The sequence below is a fragment of the Oncorhynchus nerka genome, linkage group LG20 (assembly GCF_034236695.1).
Source record: "Oncorhynchus nerka isolate Pitt River linkage group LG20, Oner_Uvic_2.0, whole genome shotgun sequence".
Classification (NCBI taxonomy): Eukaryota; Metazoa; Chordata; class Actinopteri; order Salmoniformes; family Salmonidae; genus Oncorhynchus; species Oncorhynchus nerka.
Genome location: NC_088415.1, coordinates 10,700,101 through 10,723,002, shown reverse-complemented (window position 1 = coordinate 10,723,002; position 22,902 = coordinate 10,700,101). Strand labels below are relative to the sequence as shown.

At 47.6% G+C, this 22,902-nt stretch overlaps 1 protein-coding gene across 4 annotated transcripts in view; it reads left to right on the top strand.

Moving 5' to 3' along the window:
* LOC115101845 (brefeldin A-inhibited guanine nucleotide-exchange protein 2-like) overlaps positions 1–22,902 on the top strand; it is an 82,693-nt gene that overhangs the window by 39,818 nt on the left and 19,973 nt on the right. For all 4 annotated transcript variants that reach the window (XM_065005208.1, XM_065005209.1, XM_065005207.1 and 1 more), the window contains exon 24: positions 6,304–6,344. In XM_065005208.1, coding sequence (XP_064861280.1) covers positions 6,304–6,344 — 41 coding nt within the window. The remainder of the gene's footprint in view (positions 1–6,303; positions 6,345–22,902) is intronic.

The window sequence follows — 22,902 nt, the reverse complement described above, 5'->3', positions numbered from 1 at the left end:
CTTAGCTAAATGGTATAGTTGTGCGTTCTCAAGGGACATTCGGGTGCTTTCGTAAATTCGTTCTGGCGATCTACTCCGATTCAAGAGCGCAGAATAATGGATTTACGAGCGCTCAACACCCGAATATGGCCAGTGTTAGTAAAAGTTGGCAAAAAAAGCGTAATTAAATCGTTGCCAGCAGCACAGTTAGTCACCAACGCTCTCGATAACATAACTGCCTAACCAGCTCTGCTAGGGCGAGTAAAATGGTCAGTGGTCTCATTTGTGTCTGGAAGTAGCTAGCAAGCTAGCCAACATTAGCTTGTGTGCTTGACTGCCTTTGAAGGGCAGAACACTCAAATAAACCCTACTCGTCGGCCAGAGCGTCCAGTGTGTGCTGCGAGTGCGAAGCGCTATGAATTTACGAGCGCACTCTGGCACTCCAGATTGAATTTAAGAACACAAACGAAGTCATAAAATGTCTAACTAGTCATTTGTTATGCTAACTATCTAGCATTAGTTTGCCTAGCAACAGCATCAAATTCCGGTAGACAGGCGAAGAGCTAGTACGCTCAACTGAAAGGATACTGTTTGTTTACAGTGTACTAAAATGAACTAAATAGTATGTAGCATATACTCATTAAGTATGTTAGTATGGTTATTCGAACACAGCTCAGCTCTCTGAGAGTAATGGTGGCTGTGGACAGGTCAGAGACCAGCTGTGGACAGGTGAGAGAGATGCGCGACAGTGCTGGACGGTATACCGTATGTTACTATATTCTGGTAATTGCTGCACCGACCGGTTTAGGTTTTTACTTTACCTTGTGTAACGGTATTTCAATGTTTGGTTTGTTAAATGTGTTACGCCACTTATTACATTTGCTACTTGAGTTGTCTCTCTCTCTTTCCACACACACCAAGCCCCGCCCCCTGGCACTCAAGGAGAGCATATTTGGGCACAACCACGAGTCACAACAACCACTCGCAGTGACAGTCTGCATGGTCAATGCTGCAGATATTCATGACAACGATGCTGATTTCCACATTGCTTCTTAATATAAATCCACAAGGGTTCTGTAATTACACTATTAGTTAGCAACATCAAAGCTACATTAAGAGCAAACATTTAATGTAACATCTAATTAGGATCCACTGGGGATAGACTGACCTACACTTTGGTTCCTACCCTGCCACAATAACCCCTCCTTGGCTTTTTCATTCGTTGTCACATCAAACAACACCGTATTCAAAGTCCCCACTATATTCCAACTTTTGGTTAAAGTTTTATTGGAACAGTATAAATACAATCTGAATGGTGAAAGCCCCATTTTAAAGTAACTTAAAAAGTATGTGTTGACACCTTGGGGCCATACACTGCTCATCAAGCATATTTAGAACTTGTATAATTCAAATGATTCCAAGATGGCATAGCAGTTCAGACGTCTTTTGTCCTCGTCTTGTCGTGTCGTGTATATATATATATATTTACAACTTTTTTTTCACATACATTTTATTTTTATTTTCCATCAACTCATCTTCAATACACTCTCCTGCAACCTGCCTCACCAATTGATATGTATAAATACGTATTATTTACCTCAAATCTGCAATCAAATCTGCAATCCTCCAAGAAGCTAGCCAGAAACTCCAAGAAGCTAGCCAGAAGCTAATCAGAAGCTAGTTAGCTTCTTTACTGGCAACTCGTTCGTATTCAGCTAACCACGGTTTGTGGTCATTAGCTATCCTTTAACTCGAAAATCTATCGCCAGTTTTGTACGGCGCTGCTCGGAACGGAACATACCGGACCGATTTTTTCTCTCCATGTCCCTGGATTTCAACTGCTCTCTGACATTCACTCCCGGATCTCACAGCTAGCTGGCTGCTATCCGTGTGTCTATCTGCTTTCGTCGATTCCGGAGCAAACATCAATTACTCCGAGCTAGCGAGCTCCGTCAACCACTCCTGAGCTCCGTCAATCACTCCTGGGCTGCAGTCACCTATCCGGACCCGTTTACTGCCTACACGGAGCCCCTCCGGCCTTCACAACTGGACTGCCGACGTTATCTACCCGAAGGAGATCCGGCTGGCTCCTCCGTCGCGACGTTACCTGAATGCCCATCTGCGGCCTGCTAACCGTTAGCTGTCTTACCGGATGCTCTCAGAATAGACAATCGGACAATTTATTTATTTTTATTATTAACATGTTTCTTCTTGGGCCTCTATAACTATATCTATTGTTTTTATTTTTTGTTGTTGTGTGATTTGGACTAATCCCCTCTACAACACGGAACTCCACTAATCTACTGACGGAACGCAAGAGGTGGCTAACAACAGACCTCCATCCTATGCTAGCTTGCTACCGATGTCCTGGCTAGCTGTCTAAATCGCCGTGACCCCAAACCAACCTCTCCACTCCCTGGACCCTTTTGATCACTCGACTAAGGATGCCTCTCCTTAATGTCAATATGTCTTGTCCATTGCTGTTCTGGTTAGTGTTTATTGGCTTATTTCACTGTAGAGCCTCTAGTCCTGCTCACTATACCTTATCCAACTTATTAGTTCCACCACCCACACATGCAATGACATCTCCTGGTTTCAATGATGTTTCTAGAGACAATATCTCTCTCTTCATCACTCAATACCTAGGTTTACCTCCACTGTACTCACATCCTACCATACCTTTGTCTGTACATTATACCTGATGCTATTTTATCGCCCCCAGAAACCTCCTTTTACTCTCTGTTCCAGACGTTCTAGACGACCAATTCTTATTGCTTTTAGCCGTACCCTTATTCTTCTCCTCCTATGTTCCTCTGGCGATGTAGAGGTGAATCCAGGCCCTGCAGTGCCTAGCTCCACTCCTATTCCCCAGGCGCTCTCTTTTGATGACTTCTGTAACCGTAATAGCCTTGGTTTCATGCATGTTAACATTAGAAGCCTCCTCCCTAAGTTTGTTCTTTTCACTGCTTTAGCACACTCTGCCAACCCGGATGTTCTAGCTGTGTCTGAATCCTGGCTTAGGAAGACCACCAAAATTCAGAAATTTTAATTCCAAACTACAACATTTTCAGACAAGATAGAACTGCTAAAGGGGGCGGTGTTGCAATCTACTGCAAAGATAGCCTGCAGAGTTCTGTCCTACTATCCAGGTCTGTACCCAAACAATTTGAACTTCTACTTTTAAAAATCCACCTCTCTAAAAACAAGTCTCTCACCGTTGCCGCCTGCTATAGACCACCCTCTGCTCCCAGCTGTGCTCTGGACACCATATGTGAACTGATTGCCCCCCATCTATCTTCAGAGCTCGTGCTGCTAGGCGACCTAAACTGGAACATGCTTAACACCCCAGCCATCCTACAATCTAAACTTGATGCCCTCAATCTCACACAAATTATCAATGAACCTACCAGGTACCCCCAAAGCCTTAAACACGGGCACCCTCATAGATATCATCCTAACCAACTTCCCCTCTAAATACACCTCTGCTGTCTTCAACCAAGATCTCAGCGATCACTGCCTCATTGCCTGCATCCGTAATGGGTCAGCGGTCAAACGACCTCCACTCATCACTGTAAAACGCTCCCTGAAACACTTCAGCGAGCAGGCCTTTCTAATCGACCTGGCCGGGTGTCCTGGAAGGATATTGATCTCATCCCGTCAGTAGAGGATGCCTGGATATTTTTAAAAATGCCTTCCTAACAATGTTAAATAAACATGCCCCATTCAAGAAAATTAGAACCAGGAACAGATATAGCCCTTGGTTCTCCCCAGACCTGACTGCCCTTAACCAACACAAAAACATCCTATGGCGTTCTGCATTAGCATCGAACAGCCCCGTGATATGCAGCTGTTCAGGAAGCTAGAAACCGTTATACACAGGCAGTTAGAAAAGCCAAGGCTAGCTTTTTCAAGCAGAAATTTGCTTCCTGCAACACTAACTCTAAAAAGTTCTGGGACACTGTAAAGTCCATGGAGAATAAGAACACCTCCTCCCAGCTGCCCACTGCACTGAAGATAGGAAACACTGTCACCACTGATAAATCCACCATAATTGAGAATTTCAATAAGCATTTTTCTACGGCTGGCCATGCTTTCCACCTGGCAACTCCTACCCGGTCAACAGCACTGCACCCCCCCAACAGCAACTCGCCCAAGCCTTCCCCATTTCTCCTTCTCCCAAATCCATTCAGCTGAAGTTCTGAAAGAGCTGAAAATCTGGACCCCTACAAATCAGCCGGGCTAGACAATCTGGACCCTTTCTTTCTAAAATTATCTGCCGAAATTGTTGCCACCCCTATTACTAGCCTGTTCAACCTCTCTTTCGTGTCATCTGAGATTCCCAAAGATTGGAAAGCAGCTGCGGTCATCCCCCTCTTCAAAGGGGGACACTCTTGACCCAAACTGCTACAGACCTATATCTATCCTACCATGCCTTTCTAAGGTCTTCGAAAGCCAAGTCAACAAACAGATTACCGACCATTTCGAATCTCACCATACCTTCTCTGCTATGCAATCTGGTTTCAGAGCTGGTCATGGGTGCACCTCAGCCACGCTCAAGGTCCTAAACGATATCTTAACCGCCATCGATAAGAAACATTACTGTGCAGCCGTATTCATTGATCTGGCCAAGGCTTTCGACTCTGTCAACCACCACATCCTTATCGGCAGACTCGACAGCCTTGGTTTCTCAAATGATTGCCTCGCCTGGTTCACCAACTACTTCTCTGATAGAGTTCAGTGTGTCAAATCGGAGGGTCTGCTGTCCGGACCTCTGGCAGTCTCTATGGGGGTGCCACAGGGTTCAATTCTTGGACCGACTCTCTTCTCTGTATACATCAATGAGGTCGCTCTTGCTGCTGGTGAGTCTCTGATCCACCTCTACGCAGACGACACCATTCTGTATACTTCCGGCCCTTCTTTGGACACTGTGTTAACAACCCTCCAGGCAAGCTTCAATGCCATACAACTCTCCTTCCGTGGCCTCCAATTGCTCTTAAATACAAGTAAAACTAAATGCATGCTCTTCAACCGATCGCTACCTGCACCTACCCGCCTGTCCAACATCACTACTCTGGACGGCTCTGACTTAGAATACGTGGACAACTACAAATACTTAGGTGTCTGGTTAGACTGTAAACTCTCCTTCCAGACCCATATCAAACATCTCCAATCCAAAGTTAAATCTAGAATTTGCTTCCTATTTCGCAACAAAGCATCCTTCACTCATGCTGCCAAACATACCCTTGTAAAATTGACCATCCTACCAATCCTCGACTTTGGCGATGTCATTTACAAAATAGCCTCCAATACCCTACTCAACAAATTGGATGCAGTCTATCACAGTGCTATCCGTTTTGTCACCAAAGCCCCATATACTACCCACCATTGCGACCTGTACGCTCTCGTTGGCTGGCCCTCGCTTCATACTCGTCGCCAAACCCACTGGCTCCATGTCATCTACAAGACCCTGCTAGGTAAAGTCCCCCTTATCTCAGCTCGCTGGTCACCATAGCATCTCCCACCTGTAGCACACGCTCCAGCAGGTATATCTCTCTAGTCACCCCCAAAACCAATTCTTTCTTTGGCCGCCTCTCCTTCCAGTTCTCTGCTGCCAATGACTGGAACGAACTACAAAATCTCTTAAATTGGAAACACTTATCTCCCTCACTAGCTTTAAGCACCAACTGTCAGAGCATCTTACAGATTACTGCACCTGTACATAGCCCACCTATAATTTAGCCCAAACAACTACCTCTTTCCCAACTGTATTTAATTTATTTATTTATTTTGCTCCTTTGCACCCCATTATTTTTATTTCTACTTTGCACATTCTTCCATTGCAATACTACCATTCCAGTGTTTTACTTGCTATATTGTATTTACTTTGCCACCATGGCCTTTTTTGCCTTTACCTCCCTTCTCACCTAATTTGCTCACATTGTATATAGACTTGTTTTTTTTTGTTGTTTTTTTTTACTGTATTATTGACTGTATGTTTGTTTTACTCCATGTGTAACTCTGTGTCGTTGTATGTGTCGAACTGCTTTGCTTTATCTTGGCCAGGTCGCAATTGTAAATGAGAACTTGTTCTCAACTTGCTTACCTGGTTAAATAAAGGTGAAATAAATAAATAAAAATAAAATACCGTCAAACACCATCAAATGTGAAAGATATTGTATTTTGGCCACATCGCCCAGCCATAACACATGGTCACCACACACCATGTCTGCAGTCAGACATGTATACTTTGTCATGTACTGTATGCCATCTTATATGGATTGTGCTATTTGGAAGTACATGACCTATCTTCTGCTTTGCCTGCAGGATCTTCACTGGTTCCACAAAGCTAGATGGAAATGCAGTGGGTAAGTGGATCTGTGTGTTTCTCTGTATCCGTCTCTGGCAGCGTGTGAATGTGTTTCTCTGTATCCGTCTCTGGCAGCGTGTGAATGTGTTTCTCCGTCTCTGGCAACGTGTGAATGTGTTTCTCTGTATCCGTCTCTGGCAGCGTGTGAATGTGTTTCTCCGTCTCTGGCAGCGTGTGAATGTGTTTCTCTGTATCCGTCTCTGGCAGCGTGTGAATGTGTTTCTCTGTATCCGGCAGCGTGTGAATGTGTTTCTCTGTATCTGTCTCTGGCAACGTGTGAATGTGTTTCTCTGTCTCTGGCAGTGTGTGAATGTGTTTCTCTGTATCCGTCTCTGGCAGCGTGTGAATGTGTTTCTCTGTATCTGGCAGTGTGTGAATGTGTTTCTCTGTATCTGTCTCTGGCAGCGTGTGAATGTGTTTCTCTGTATCCGTCTCTGGCAGCGTGTGAATGTGTTTCTCTGTATCCGTCTCTGGCAGTGTGTGAATGTGTTTCTCCGTCTCTGGCAGCGTGTGAATGTGTTTCTCTGTATCCGGCAGCGTGTGAATGTGTTTATCCGTCTCTGGCAGCGTGTGAATGTGTTTCTCTGTATCCGTCTCTGGCAGCGTGTGAATGTGTTTCTCCGTCTCTGGCAGCGTGTGAATGTGTTTCTCTGTATCCGGCAGCGTGTGAATGTGTTTCTCTGTATCCGTCTCTGGCAGCGTGTGAATGTGTTTCTCTGTATCCGTCTCTGGCAGCGTGTGAATGTGTTTCTCTGTATCCGTCTCTGGCAGTGTGTGAATGTGTTTCTCTGTATCCGTCTCTGGCAGTGTGTGAATGTGTTTCTCTGTATCCGTCTCTGGCAGCGTGTGAATGTGTTTCTCTTTATCCATCTCTGGCAGCGTGTGAATGTGTTTCTCTGTATCCGTCTCTGGCAGCGTGTGAATGTGTTTCTCCGTCTCTGGCAGCGTGTGAATGTGTTTCTCTGTATCCGTCTCTGGCAGCGTGTGAATGTGTTTCTCTGTATCCGTCTCTGGCAGCGTGTGAATGTGTTTCTCTGTATCCGTCTCTGGCAGCGTGTGAATGTGTTTCTCCGTCTCTGGCAGCGTGTGAATGTGTTTCTCTGTATCCGTCTCTGGCAGCGTGTGAATGTGTTTCTCCGTCTCTGGCAGCGTGTGAATGTGTTTCTCTGTATCCGTCTCTGGCAGCGTGTGAATGTGTTTCTCTGTATCCGTCTCTGGCAGCGTGTGAATGTGTTTCTCTGTCTCTGGCAGCGTGTGAATGTGTTTCTTCGTCTCTGGCAGTGTGTGAATGTGTTTCTCCGTCTCTGGCAGTGTGTGAATGTGTTTCTCCGTCTCTGGCAGTGTGTGAATGTGTTTCTCCGTCTCTGGCAGCGTGTGAATGTGTTTCTCTGTATCCGTCTCTGGCAGTGTGTGAATGTGTTTCTCTGTATCCGTCTCTGGCAGTGTGTGAATGTGTTTCTCCGTCTCTGGCAGCGTGTGAATGTGTTTCTCTGTATCTGTCTCTGGCAGCGTGTGAATGTGTTTCTCTGTATCTGTCTCTGGCAGCGTGTGAATGTGTTTCTCCGTCTCTGGCAGTGTGTGAATGTGTTTCTCTGTATCCGTCTCTGGCAGTGTGTGAATGTGTTTCTCTGTATCCGTCTCTGGCAGCGTGTGAATGTGTTTCTCTGTATCTGTATCTGGCAGTGTGTGAATGTGTTTCTCTGTATCCGTCTCTGGCAGCGTGTGAATGTGTTTCTCTGTATCTGTATCTGGCAGTGTGTGAATGTGTTTCTCTGTATCCGTCTCTGGCAGTGTGTGAATGTGTTTCTCTGTATCCGTCTCTGGCAGTGTGTGAATGTGTTTCTCTGTATCCGTCTCTGGCAGTGTGTGAATGTGTTTCTCTGTATCCGTCTCTGGCAGCGTGTGAATGTGTTTCTCTGTATCCGTCTCTGGCAGCGTGTGAATGTGTTTCTCCGTCTCTGGCAGCGTGTGAATGTGTTTCTCTGTATCCGTCTCTGGCAGTGTGTGAATGTGTTTCTCTGTATCCGTCTCTGGCAGCGTGTGAATGTGTTTCTCCGTCTCTGGCAGCGTGTGAATGTGTTTCTCCGTCTCTGGCAGCGTGTGAATGTGTTTCTCTGTATCCGTCTCTGGCAGTGTGTGAATGTGTTTCTCTGTATCCGTCTCTGGCAGCGTGTGAATGTGTTTCTCTGTATCCGTCTCTGGCAGCGTGTGAATGTGTTTCTCTGTATCCGTCTCTGGCAGTGTGTGAATGTGTTTCTCTGTCTCTGGCAGCGTGTGAATGTGTTTCTCTGTATCTGTCTCTGGCAGCGTGTGAATATGTTTCTCTGTATCCGTCTCTGGCAGTGTGTGAATGTGTTTCTCTGTATCCGTCTCTGGCAGTGTGTGAATGTGTTTCTCCGTCTCTGGCAGCGTGTGAATGTGTTTCTCTGTATCTGTCTCTGGCAGCGTGTGAATGTGTTTCTCTGTATCTGTCTCTGGCAGCGTGTGAATGTGTTTCTCCGTCTCTGGCAGTGTGTGAATGTGTTTCTCTGTATCCGTCTCTGGCAGTGTGTGAATGTGTTTCTCTGTATCCGTCTCTGGCAGCGTGTGAATGTGTTTCTCTGTATCTGTATCTGGCAGTGTGTGAATGTGTTTCTCTGTATCCGTCTCTGGCAGTGTGTGAATGTGTTTCTCTGTATCCGTCTCTGGCAGCGTGTGAATGTGTTTCTCTGTATCCGTCTCTGGCAGCGTGTGAATGTGTTTCTCCGTCTCTGGCAGCGTGTGAATGTGTTTCTCTGTATCCGTCTCTGGCAGCGTGTGAATGTGTTTCTCCGTCTCTGGCAGCGTGTGAATGTGTTTCTCTGTATCCGTCTCTGGCAGCGTGTGAATGTGTTTCTCTGTATCCGTCTCTGGCAGCGTGTGAATGTGTTTCTCTGTCTCTGGCAGCGTGTGAATGTGTTTCTTCGTCTCTGGCAGTGTGTGAATGTGTTTCTCTGTATCTGTCTCTGGCAGTGTGTGAATGTGTTTCTCCGTCTCTGGCAGTGTGTGAATGTGTTTCTCCGTCTCTGGCAGCGTGTGAATGTGTTTCTCTGTATCCGTCTCTGGCAGTGTGTGAATGTGTTTCTCTGTATCCGTCTCTGGCAGTGTGTGAATGTGTTTCTCCGTCTCTGGCAGCGTGTGAATGTGTTTCTCTGTATCTGTCTCTGGCAGCGTGTGAATGTGTTTCTCTGTATCTGTCTCTGGCAGCGTGTGAATGTGTTTCTCCGTCTCTGGCAGTGTGTGAATGTGTTTCTCTGTATCCGTCTCTGGCAGTGTGTGAATGTGTTTCTCTGTATCCGTCTCTGGCAGCGTGTGAATGTGTTTCTCTGTATCTGTATCTGGCAGTGTGTGAATGTGTTTCTCTGTATCCGTCTCTGGCAGTGTGTGAATGTGTTTCTCTGTATCCGTCTCTGGCAGTGTGTGAATGTGTTTCTCTGTATCCGTCTCTGGCAGCGTGTGAATGTGTTTCTCTGTATCCGTCTCTGGCAGCGTGTGAATGTGTTTCTCTGTATCCGTCTCTGGCAGCGTGTGAATGTGTTTCTCCGTCTCTGGCAGCGTGTGAATGTGTTTCTCTGTATCCGTCTCTGGCAGTGTGTGAATGTGTTTCTCTGTATCCGTCTCTGGCAGCGTGTGAATGTGTTTCTCCGTCTCTGGCAGCGTGTGAATGTGTTTCTCCGTCTCTGGCAGCGTGTGAATGTGTTTCTCTGTATCCGTCTCTGGCAGTGTGTGAATGTGTTTCTCTGTATCCGTCTCTGGCAGCGTGTGAATGTGTTTCTCCGTCTCTGGCAGCGTGTGAATGTGTTTCTCTGTATCCGTCTCTGACAGCGTGTGAATGTGTTTCTCTGTATCCGTCTCTGGCAGTGTGTGAATGTGTTTCTCTGTCTCTGGCAGCGTGTGAATGTGTTTCTCTGTATCTGTCTCTGGCAGCGTGTGAATATGTTTCTCTGTATCCGTCTCTGGCAGTGTGTGAATGTGTTTCTCTGTATCCGTCTCTGGCAGCGTGTGAATGTGTTTCTCTGTATCCGTCTCTGGCAGTGTGTGAATGTGTTTCTCTGTATCCGTCTCTGGCAGTGTGTGAATGTGTTTCTCTGTATCCGTCTCTGGCAGCGTGTGAATGTGTTTCTCTGTATCCGTCTCTGGCAGCGTGTGAATGTGTTTCTCTGTCTCTGGCAGCGTGTGAATGTGTTTCTCCGTCTCTGGCAGCGTGTGAATGTGTTTCTCTGTATCCGTCTCTGGCAGCGTGTGAATGTGTTTCTCCGTCTCTGGCAGTGTGTGAATGTGTTTCTCTGTATCCGTCTCTGGCAGCGTATGAATGTGTTTCTCCGTCTCTGGCAGTGTGTGAATGTGTTTCTCTGTATCCGTCTCTGGCAACGTGTGAATGTGTTTCTCTGTATCCGGCAGTGTGTGAATGTGTTTCTCTGTATCCGTCTCTGGCAGCGTGTGAATGTGTTTCTCCGTCTCTGGCAGTGTGTGAATGTGTTTCTCTGTATCCGTCTCTGGCAGCATGTGAATGTGTTTCTCTGTATCCGTCTCTGGCAGCGTGTGAATGTGTTTCTCTGTATCTGTCTCTGGCAGCGTGTGAATGTGTTTCTCTGTATCCGTCTCTGGCAGTGTGTGAATGTGTTTCTCTGTATCCGTCTCTGGCAGTGTGTGAATGTGTTTCTCTGTATCTGGCAGCGTGTGAATGTGTTTCTCTGTATCTGGCAGCGTGTGAATGTGTTTCTCTGTATCTGGCAGCGTGTGAATGTGTTTTTCTGTCTCTGGCAGTGTGTGAATGTGTTTCTCTGTATCTGGCAGTGTGTGAATGTGTTTCTCTGTCTCTGGCAGCGTGTGAATGTGTTTCTCCGTCTCTGGCAGCGTGTGAATGTGTTTCTCTGTATCCGTCTCTGGCAGCGTGTGAATGTGTTTCTCTGTATCCGTCTCTGGCAGTGTGTGAATGTGTTTCTCTGTCTCTGGCAGCGTGTGAATGTGTTTCTCTGTATCTGTCTCTGGCAGCGTGTGAATATGTTCCTCTGTATCCGTCTCTGGCAGTGTGTGAATGTGTTTCTCTGTATCCGTCTCTGGCAGTGTGTGAATGTGTTTCTCCGTCTCTGGCAGCGTGTGAATGTGTTTCTCTGTATCTGTCTCTGGCAGCGTGTGAATGTGTTTCTCTGTATCTGTCTCTGGCAGCGTGTGAATGTGTTTCTCCGTCTCTGGCAGTGTGTGAATGTGTTTCTCTGTATCCGTCTCTGGCAGTGTGTGAATGTGTTTCTCTGTATCCGTCTCTGGCAGCGTGTGAATGTGTTTCTCTGTATCTGTATCTGGCAGTGTGTGAATGTGTTTCTCTGTATCCGTCTCTGGCAGTGTGTGAATGTGTTTCTCTGTATCCGTCTCTGGCAGCGTGTGAATGTGTTTCTCTGTATCCGTCTCTGGCAGCGTGTGAATGTGTTTCTCCGTCTCTGGCAGCGTGTGAATGTGTTTCTCTGTATCCGTCTCTGGCAGCGTGTGAATGTGTTTCTCCGTCTCTGGCAGCGTGTGAATGTGTTTCTCTGTATCCGTCTCTGGCAGCGTGTGAATGTGTTTCTCTGTATCCGTCTCTGGCAGCGTGTGAATGTGTTTCTCTGTCTCTGGCAGCGTGTGAATGTGTTTCTTCGTCTCTGGCAGTGTGTGAATGTGTTTCTCTGTATCTGTCTCTGGCAGTGTGTGAATGTGTTTCTCCGTCTCTGGCAGTGTGTGAATGTGTTTCTCCGTCTCTGGCAGCGTGTGAATGTGTTTCTCTGTATCCGTCTCTGGCAGTGTGTGAATGTGTTTCTCTGTATCCGTCTCTGGCAGTGTGTGAATGTGTTTCTCCGTCTCTGGCAGCGTGTGAATGTGTTTCTCTGTATCTGTCTCTGGCAGCGTGTGAATGTGTTTCTCTGTATCTGTCTCTGGCAGCGTGTGAATGTGTTTCTCCGTCTCTGGCAGTGTGTGAATGTGTTTCTCTGTATCCGTCTCTGGCAGTGTGTGAATGTGTTTCTCTGTATCCGTCTCTGGCAGCGTGTGAATGTGTTTCTCTGTATCTGTATCTGGCAGTGTGTGAATGTGTTTCTCTGTATCCGTCTCTGGCAGTGTGTGAATGTGTTTCTCTGTATCCGTCTCTGGCAGTGTGTGAATGTGTTTCTCTGTATCCGTCTCTGGCAGCGTGTGAATGTGTTTCTCTGTATCCGTCTCTGGCAGCGTGTGAATGTGTTTCTCTGTATCCGTCTCTGGCAGCGTGTGAATGTGTTTCTCCGTCTCTGGCAGCGTGTGAATGTGTTTCTCTGTATCCGTCTCTGGCAGTGTGTGAATGTGTTTCTCTGTATCCGTCTCTGGCAGCGTGTGAATGTGTTTCTCCGTCTCTGGCAGCGTGTGAATGTGTTTCTCCGTCTCTGGCAGCGTGTGAATGTGTTTCTCTGTATCCGTCTCTGGCAGTGTGTGAATGTGTTTCTCTGTATCCGTCTCTGGCAGCGTGTGAATGTGTTTCTCCGTCTCTGGCAGCGTGTGAATGTGTTTCTCTGTATCCGTCTCTGACAGCGTGTGAATATGTTTCTCTGTATCCGTCTCTGGCAGTGTGTGAATGTGTTTCTCTGTATCCGTCTCTGGCAGCGTGTGAATGTGTTTCTCTGTATCCGTCTCTGGCAGTGTGTGAATGTGTTTCTCTGTATCCGTCTCTGGCAGTGTGTGAATGTGTTTCTCTGTATCCGTCTCTGGCAGCGTGTGAATGTGTTTCTCTGTATCCGTCTCTGGCAGCGTGTGAATGTGTTTCTCTGTCTCTGGCAGCGTGTGAATGTGTTTCTCCGTCTCTGGCAGCGTGTGAATGTGTTTCTCTGTATCCGTCTCTGGCAGCGTGTGAATGTGTTTCTCCGTCTCTGGCAGTGTGTGAATGTGTTTCTCTGTATCCGTCTCTGGCAGCGTATGAATGTGTTTCTCCGTCTCTGGCAGTGTGTGAATGTGTTTCTCTGTATCCGTCTCTGGCAACGTGTGAATGTGTTTCTCTGTATCCGTCTCTGGCAGCGTGTGAATGTGTTTCTCTGTATCCGTCTCTGGCAGCGTGTGAATGTGTTTCTCTGTATCCGTCTCTGGCAGCGTGTGAATGTGTTTCTCTGTCTCTGGCAGCGTGTGAATGTGTTTCTCCGTCTCTGGCAGCGTGTGAATGTGTTTCTCTGTATCCGTCTCTGGCAGCGTGTGAATGTGTTTCTCCGTCTCTGGCAGCGTGTGAATGTGTTTCTCTGTATCCGTCTCTGGCAGCGTGTGAATGTGTTTCTCCGTCTCTGGCAGCGTGTGAATGTGTTTCTCTGTATCCGTCTCTGGCAGCGTGTGAATGTGTTTCTCTGTATCCGTCTCTGGCAGCGTGTGAATGTGTTTCTCTGTCTCTGGCAGCGTGTGAATGTGTTTCTTCGTCTCTGGCAGTGTGTGAATGTGTTTCTCTGTATCTGTCTCTGGCAGTGTGTGAATGTGTTTCTCCGTCTCTGGCAGTGTGTGAATGTGTTTCTCCGTCTCTGGCAGCGTGTGAATGTGTTTCTCTGTATCCGTCTCTGGCAGTGTGTGAATGTGTTTCTCTGTATCCGTCTCTGGCAGTGTGTGAATGTGTTTCTCCGTCTCTGGCAGCGTGTGAATGTGTTTCTCTGTATCTGTCTCTGGCAGCGTGTGAATGTGTTTCTCTGTATCTGTCTCTGGCAGCGTGTGAATGTGTTTCTCCGTCTCTGGCAGTGTGTGAATGTGTTTCTCTGTATCCGTCTCTGGCAGTGTGTGAATGTGTTTCTCTGTATCCGTCTCTGGCAGCGTGTGAATGTGTTTCTCTGTATCTGTATCTGGCAGTGTGTGAATGTGTTTCTCTGTATCCGTCTCTGGCAGTGTGTGAATGTGTTTCTCTGTATCCGTCTCTGGCAGTGTGTGAATGTGTTTCTCTGTATCCGTCTCTGGCAGCGTGTGAATGTGTTTCTCTGTATCCGTCTCTGGCAGCGTGTGAATGTGTTTCTCTGTATCCGTCTCTGGCAGCGTGTGAATGTGTTTCTCCGTCTCTGGCAGCGTGTGAATGTGTTTCTCTGTATCCGTCTCTGGCAGTGTGTGAATGTGTTTCTCTGTATCCGTCTCTGGCAGCGTGTGAATGTGTTTCTCCGTCTCTGGCAGCGTGTGAATGTGTTTCTCCGTCTCTGGCAGCGTGTGAATGTGTTTCTCTGTATCCGTCTCTGGCAGTGTGTGAATGTGTTTCTCTGTATCCGTCTCTGGCAGCGTGTGAATGTGTTTCTCCGTCTCTGGCAGCGTGTGAATGTGTTTCTCTGTATCCGTCTCTGACAGCGTGTGAATATGTTTCTCTGTATCCGTCTCTGGCAGTGTGTGAATGTGTTTCTCTGTATCCGTCTCTGGCAGCGTGTGAATGTGTTTCTCTGTATCCGTCTCTGGCAGTGTGTGAATGTGTTTCTCTGTATCCGTCTCTGGCAGTGTGTGAATGTGTTTCTCTGTATCCGTCTCTGGCAGCGTGTGAATGTGTTTCTCTGTATCCGTCTCTGGCAGCGTGTGAATGTGTTTCTCTGTCTCTGGCAGCGTGTGAATGTGTTTCTCCGTCTCTGGCAGCGTGTGAATGTGTTTCTCTGTATCCGTCTCTGGCAGCGTGTGAATGTGTTTCTCCGTCTCTGGCAGTGTGTGAATGTGTTTCTCTGTATCCGTCTCTGGCAGCGTATGAATGTGTTTCTCCGTCTCTGGCAGTGTGTGAATGTGTTTCTCTGTATCCGTCTCTGGCAACGTGTGAATGTGTTTCTCTGTATCCGTCTCTGGCAGCGTGTGAATGTGTTTCTCTGTATCCGTCTCTGGCAGCGTGTGAATGTGTTTCTCTGTATCCGTCTCTGGCAGCGTGTGAATGTGTTTCTCTGTCTCTGGCAGCGTGTGAATGTGTTTCTCCGTCTCTGGCAGCGTGTGAATGTGTTTCTCTGTATCCGTCTCTGGCAGCGTGTGAATGTGTTTCTCCGTCTCTGGCAGTGTGTGAATGTGTTTCTCTGTATCCGTCTCTGGCAGCGTGTGAATGTGTTTCTCTGTATCCGTCTCTGGCAACGTGTGAATGTGTTTCTCTGTATCCGGCAGTGTGTGAATGTGTTTCTCTGTATCCGTCTCTGGCAGCGTGTGAGTGTGTTTCTCTGTATCCGTCTCTGGCAGTGTGTGAATGTGCTTCTCTGTATCCGTCTCTGGCAGCGTGTGAATGTGTTTCTCTGTATCCGTCTCTGGCAGTGTGTGAATGTGTTTCTCTGTATCTGTCTCTGGCAGCGTGTGAATGTGTTTCTCTGTATCCGTCTCTGGCAGTGTGTGAATGTGTTTCTCTGTATCTGGCAGTGTGTGAATGTGTTTCTCTGTATCTGGCAGCGTGTGAATGTGTTTCTCTGTATCTGGCAGCGTGTGAATGTGTTTCTCTGTCTCTGGCAGCGTGTGAATGTGTTTCTCTGTCTCTGGCAGTGTGTGAATGTGTTTCTCTGTATCTGGCAGCGTGTCAATGTGTTTCTCCGTCTCTGGCAGTGTGTGAATGTGTTTCTCTGTATCCGTCTCTGGCAGCGTGTGAATGTGTTTCTCTGTATCCGTCTCTGGCAGCGTGTGAATGTGTTTCTCCGTCTCTGGCAGCGTGTGAATGTGTTTCTCTGTATCCGTCTCTGGCAGCGTGTGAATGTGTTTCTCCGTCTCTGGCAGCGTGTGAATGTGTTTCTCTGTATCCGTCTGGCAGCGTGTGAATGTGTTTCTCCGTCTCTGGCAGTGTGTGAATGTGTTTCTCTGTATCCATCTCTGGCAGCGTGTGAATGTGTTTCTCTGTATCCGTCTGGCAGTGTGTGAATGTGTTTCTCTGTATCCGTCTGGCAGTGTGTGAATGTGTTTTTCTGTATCCGTCTCTGGCAGCGTGTGAATGTGTTTCTCTGTATCCATCTCTGGCAGCGTGTGAATGTGTTTCTCTGTATCCGTCTGGCAGTGTGTGAATGTGTTTCTCTGTATCCGTCTCTGGCAACGTGTGAATGTGTTTCTCTGTATCCGTCTCTTGCAGCGTGTGAATGTGTTTCTCTGTATCTGTCTCTGGCAGTGTGTGAATGTGTTTCTCCGTCTCTGGCAGCGTGTGAATGTGTTTCTCTGTATCCGTCTCTGGCAGCGTGTGAATGTGTTTCTCTGTATCTGGCAGCGTGTGAATGTGTTTCTCTGTATCTGGCAGTGTGTGAATGTGTTTCTCTGTATCTGTCTCTGGCAGCGTGTGAATGTGTTTCTCTGTCTCTGGCAGTGTGTGAATGTGTTTCTCTGTATCCGTCTCTGGCAGTGTGTGAATGTGTTTCTCTGTATCCGTCTCTGGCAGCGTGTGAATGTGTTTCTCTGTATCTGGCAGTGTGTGAATGTGTTTCTCTGTATCTGTCTCTGGCAGCGTGTGAATGTGTTTCTCTGTATCTGGCAGTGTGTGAATGTGTTTCTCTGTATCTGTCTCTGGCAGCGTGTGAATGTGTTTCTCTGTATCTGTCTCTGGCAGCGTGTGAATGTGTTTCTCTGTATCTGTCTCTGGCAGTGTGTGAATGTGTTTCTCCGTCTCTGGCAGCGTGTGAATGTGTTTCTCTGTATCCGTCTCTGGCAGCGTGTGAATGTGTTTCTCTGTATCTGGCAGTGTGTGAATGTGTTTCTCTGTCTCTGGCAGTGTGTGAATGTGTTTCTCTGTATCCGTCTCTGGCAGTGTGTGAATGTGTTTCTCTGTATCCGTCTCTGGCAGTGTGTGAATGTGTTTCTCTGTATCCGTCTCTGGCAGTGTGTGAATGTGTTTCTCTGTATCCGTCTCTGGCAGTGTGTGAATGTGTTTCTCTGTATCCGTCTCTGGCAGCGTGTGAATGTGTTTCTCTGTATCTGGCAGTGTGTGAATGTGTTTCTCTGTATCTGGCAGTGTGTGAATGTGTTTCTCCGTCTCTGGCAGCGTGTGAATGTGTTTCTCCGTCTCTGGCAGTGTGTGAATGTGTTTCTCTGTATCCGTCTCTGGCAGTGTGTGAATGTGTTTCTCTGTATCCGTCTCTGGCAGTGTGTGAATGTGTTTCTCTGTATCCGTCTCTGGCAGTGTGTGAATGTGTTTCTCTGTATCCGTCTCCGGCAGCGTGTGAATGTGTTTCTCTGTATCCGTCTCTGGCAGCGTGTGAATGTGTTTCTCTGTATCCGTCTCTGGCAGCGTGTGAATGTGTTTCTCCGTCTCTGGCAGCGTGTGAATGTGTTTCTCCGTCTCTGGCAGCGTGTGAATGTGTTTCTCTGTATCTGTCTCTGGCAGCGTGTGAATGTGTTTCTCTGTATCTGTCTCTGGCAGTGTGTGAATGTGTTTCTCCGTCTCTGGCAGCGTGTGAATGTGTTTCTCTGTATCCGTCTCTGGCAGCGTGTGAATGTGTTTCTCTGTATCTGGCAGTGTGTGAATGTGTTTCTCTGTCTCTGGCAGTGTGTGAATGTGTTTCTCTGTATCCGTCTCTGGCAGTGTGTGAATGTGTTTCTCTGTATCCGTCTCTGGCAGTGTGTGAATGTGTTTCTCTGTATCCGTCTCTGGCAGTGTGTGAATGTGTTTCTCTGTATCCGTCTCTGGCAGTGTGTGAATGTGTTTCTCTGTATCCGTCTCTGGCAGCGTGTGAATGTGTTTCTCTGTATCTGGCAGTGTGTGAATGTGTTTCTCTGTATCTGGCAGTGTGTGAATGTGTTTCTCCGTCTCTGGCAGCGTGTGAATGTGTTTCTCCGTCTCTGGCAGTGTGTGAATGTGTTTCTCTGTATCCGTCTCTGGCAGTGTGTGAATGTGTTTCTCTGTATCCGTCTCTGGCAGTGTGTGAATGTGTTTCTCTGTATCCGTCTCTGGCAGTGTGTGAATGTGTTTCTCTGTATCCGTCTCCGGCAGCGTGTGAATGTGTTTCTCTGTATCCGTCTCTGGCAGCGTGTGAATGTGTTTCTCTGTATCCGTCTCTGGCAGCGTGTGAATGTGTTTCTCCGTCTCTGGCAGCGTGTGAATGTGTTTCTCCGTCTCTGGCAGCGTGTGAATGTGTTTCTCTGTATCCGTCTCTGGCGGCGTGTGAATGTGTTTCTCCGTCTCTGGCAGCGTGTGAATGTGTTTCTCTGTATCCGTCTGGCAGCGTGTGAATGTGTTTCTCCGTCTCTGGCAGCGTGTGAATGTGTTTCTCTGTATCCGTCTGGCAGTGTGTGAATGTGTTTTTCTGTATCCGTCTCTGGCAGCGTGTGAATGTGTTTCTCTGTATCCGTCTGGCAGTGTGTGAATGTGTTTTTCTGTATCCGTCTCTGGCAGCGTGTGAATGTGTTTCTCTGTATCCATCTCTGGCAGCGTGTGAATGTGTTTCTCTGTATCTGTCTGGCAGTGTGTGAATGTGTTTCTCTGTATCCGTCTCTGGCAACGTGTGAATGTGTTTCTCTGTATCCGTCTCTGGCAGCGTGTGAATGTGTTTCTCTGTATCTGTCTCTGGCAGTGTGTGAATGTGTTTCTCCGTCTCTGGCAGCGTGTGAATGTGTTTCTCTGTATCCGTCTCTGGCAGCGTGTGAATGTGTTTCTCTGTATCTGGCAGCGTGTGAATGTGTTTCTCTGTATCTGGCAGTGTGTGAATGTGTTTCTCTGTATCTGGCAGTGTGTGAATGTGTTTCTCCGTCTCTGGCAGCGTGTGAATGTGTTTCTCCGTCTCTGGCAGTGTGTGAATGTGTTTCTCTGTATCCGTCTCTGGCAGTGTGTGAATGTGTTTCTCTGTATCCGTCTCTGGCAGTGTGTGAATGTGTTTCTCTGTATCCGTCTCTGGCAGTGTGTGAATGTGTTTTTCTGTATCCGTCTCTGGCAGCGTGTGAATGTGTTCTCTGTATCCATCTCTGGCAGCGTGTGAATGTGTTTCTCTGTATCCGTCTGGCAGTGTGTGAATGTGTTTCTCTGTATCCGTCTCTGGCAGCGTGTGAATGTGTTTCTCCGTCTCTGGCAGCGTGTGAATGTGTTTCTCTGTATCCGTCTGGCAGCGTGTGAATGTGTTTCTCCGTCTCTGGCAGTGTGTGAATGTGTTTCTCTGTATCCGTCTCTGGCAGTGTGTGAATGTGTTTCTCTGTATCCGTCTCTGGCAGTGTGTGAATGTGTTTCTCTGTATCCGTCTCCGGCAGCGTGTGAATGTGTTTCTCTGTATCCGTCTCTGGCAGCGTGTGAATGTGTTTCTCTGTATCCGTCTCTGGCATCGTGTGAATGTGTTTCTCCGTCTCTGGCAGCGTGTGAATGTGTTTCTCCGTCTCTGGCAGCGTGTGAATGTGTTTCTCTGTATCCGTCTCTGGCAGCGTGTGAATGTGTTTCTCCGTCTCTGGCAGCGTGTGAATGTGTTTCTCTGTATCCGTCTGGCAGCGTGTGAATGTGTTTCTCCGTCTCTGGCAGTGTGTGAATGTGTTTTTCTGTATCCGTCTCTGGCAGCGTGTGAATGTGTTCTCTGTATCCATCTCTGGCAGCGTGTGAATGTGTTTCTCTGTATCCGTCTGGCAGTGTGTGAATGTGTTTCTCTGTATCCGTCTCTGGCAGCGTGTGAATGTGTTTCTCCGTCTCTGGCAGCGTGTGAATGTGTTTCTCTGTATCCGTCTGGCAGCGTGTGAATGTGTTTCTCCGTCTCTGGCAGTGTGTGAATGTGTTTCTCTGTATCCATCTCTGGCAGCGTGTGAATGTGTTTCTCTGTATCCGTCTGGCAGTGTGTGAATGTGTTTTTCTGTATCCGTCTCTGGCAGCGTGTGAATGTGTTTCTCTGTATCCGTCTGGCAGTGTGTGAATGTGTTTTTCTGTATCCGTCTCTGGCAGCGTGTGAATGTGTTTCTCTGTATCCATCTCTGGCAGCGTGTGAATGTGTTTCTCTGTATCCGTCTGGCAGTGTGTGAATGTGTTTCTCTGTATCCGTCTCTGGCAACGTGTGAATGTGTTTCTCTGTATCCGTCTCTGGCAGCGTGTGAATGTGTTTCTCTGTATCTGTCTCTGGCAGTGTGTGAATGTGTTTCTCCGTCTCTGGCAGCGTGTGAATGTGTTTCTCTGTATCCGTCTCTGGCAGCGTGTGAATGTGTTTCTCTGTATCTGGCAGCGTGTGAATGTGTTTCTCTGTATCTGGCAGTGTGTGAATGTGTTTCTCTGTATCCGTCTCTGGCAGCGTGTGAATGTGTTTCTCTGTATCTGGCAGCGTGTGAATGTGTTTCTCTGTATCTGGCAGTGTGTGAATGTGTTTCTCTGTATCTGTCTCTGGCAGCGTGTGAATGTGTTTCTCTGTCTCTGGCAGTGTGTGAATGTGTTTCTCTGTATACGTCTCTGGCAGTGTGTGAATGTGTTTCTCTGTATCCGTCTCTGGCAGCGTGTGTATGTGTTTCTCTGTATCTGGCAGTGTGTGAATGTGTTTCTCTGTATCTGGCAGTGTGTGAATGTGTTTCTCTGTATCTGTCTCTGGCAGCGTGTGAATGTGTTTCTCTGTATCTGTCTCTGGCAGCGTGTGAATGTGTTTCTCTGTATCTGTCTCTGGCAGTGTGTGAATGTGTTTCTCCGTCTCTGGCAGCGTGTGAATGTGTTTCTCTGTATCCGTCTCTGGCAGCGTGTGAATGTGTTTCTCTGTATCTGGCAGTGTGTGAATGTGTTTCTCTGTCTCTGGCAGTGTGTGAATGTGTTTCTCTGTATCCGTCTCTGGCAGTGTGTGAATGTGTTTCTCTGTATCCGTCTCTGGCAGTGTGTGAATGTGTTTCTCCGTCTCTGGCAGTGTGTGAATGTGTTTCTCTGTATCCGTCTCTGGCAGCGTGTGAATGTGTTTCTCTGTATCTGGCAGTGTGTGAATGTGTTTCTCTGTATCTGGCAGTGTGTGAATGTGTTTCTCCGTCTCTGGCAGCGTGTGATTGTGTTTCTCCGTCTCTGGCAGCGTGTGAATGTGTTTCTCCGTCTCTGGCAGTGTGTGAATGTGTTTCTCTGTATCCGTCTCTGGCAGTGTGTGAATGTGTTTCTCTGTATCCGTCTCTGGCAGTGTGTGAATGTGTTTCTCTGTATCCGTCTCCGGCAGCGTGTGAATGTGTTTCTCTGTATCCGTCTCTGGCAGCGTGTGAATGTGTTTCTCTGTATCCGTCTCTGGCAGCGTGTGAATGTGTTTCTCCGTCTCTGGCAGCGTGTGAATGTGTTTCTCCGTCTCTGGCAGCGTGTGAATGTGTTTCTCTGTATCCGTCTCTGGCAGCGTGTGAATGTGTTTCTCCGTCTCTGGCAGTGTGTGAATGTGTTTTTCTGTATCCGTCTCTGGCAGCGTGTGAATGTGTTTCTCTGTATCCATCTCTGGCAGCGTGTGAATGTGTTTCTCTGTATCCGTCTGGCAGTGTGTGAATGTGTTTCTCTGTATCCGTCTCTGGCAGCGTGTGAATGTGTTTCTCTGTATCCATCTCTGGCAGCGTGTGAATGTGTTTCTCTGTATCCGTCTGGCAGTGTGTGAATGTGTTTCTCTGTATCCGTCTGGCAGCGTGTGAATGTGTTTCTCTGTATCCGTCTGGCAGTGTGTGAATGTGTTTCTCTGTATCTGTCTCTGGCAGCGTGTGAATGTGTTCTCTGTATCCATCTCTGGCAGCGTGTGAATGTGTTTCTCTGTATCCGTCTGGCAGTGTGTGAATGTGTTTCTCTGTATCCGTCTCTGGCAGCGTGTGAATGTGTTTCTCTGTCTCTGGCAGCGTGTGAATGTGTTTCTCTGTATCCGTCTCTGGCAGTGTGTGAATGTGTTTCTCCGTCTCTGGCAGTGTGTGAATGTGTTTCTCTGTATCCGTCTCTGGCAGCGTGTGAATGTGTTTCTCTGTATCCATCTCTGGCAGCGTGTGAATGTGTTTCTCTGTATCTGTCTCTGGCAGCGTGTGAATGTGTTTCTCCGTCTCTGGCAGTGTGTGAATGTGTTTCTCCGTCTCTGGCAGTGTGTGAATGTGTTTCTCTGTATCCGTCTCTGGCAGCGTGTGAATGTGTTTCTCCGTCTCTGGCAGCGTGTGAATGTGTTTCTCTGTCTCTGGCAGCGTGTGAATGTGGTTCTCCGTCTCTGGCAGTGTGTGAATGTGTTTCTCTGTCTCTGGCAGCGTGTGAATGTGTTTCTCCGTCTCTGGCCGTGTGTGAATGTTTTCTCTGTATCCGTCTCTGGCAGCGTGTGAATGTGTTTCTCCGTCTTTGGCAGCGTGTGAATGTGTTTCTCCGTCTCTGGCAGCGTGTGAATGTGTTTCTCCGTCTCTGACAGTGTGTGAATGTGTTTTTCCGTCTCTGGCAGCGTGTGAATGTGTTTCTCTGTATCCGTCTCTGGCAGCGTGTGAGTGTGTTTTTCCGTCTCTGGCAGCGTGTGAATGTGTTTCTCTGTCTCTGGCAGTGTGTGAATGTGTTTCTCTGTATCCGTCTCTGGCAGCGTGTGAATGTGTTTCTCTGTATCCGTCTCTGGCAGCGTGTGAATGTGTTTCTCTGTATCCGTCTCTGGCAGCGTGTGAATGTGTTCCTCTGTATCCGTCTCTGGCAGCGTGTGAATGTGTTTCTCTGTATCCGTCTCTGGCAGCGTGTGAATGTGTTTCTCTGTATCCAT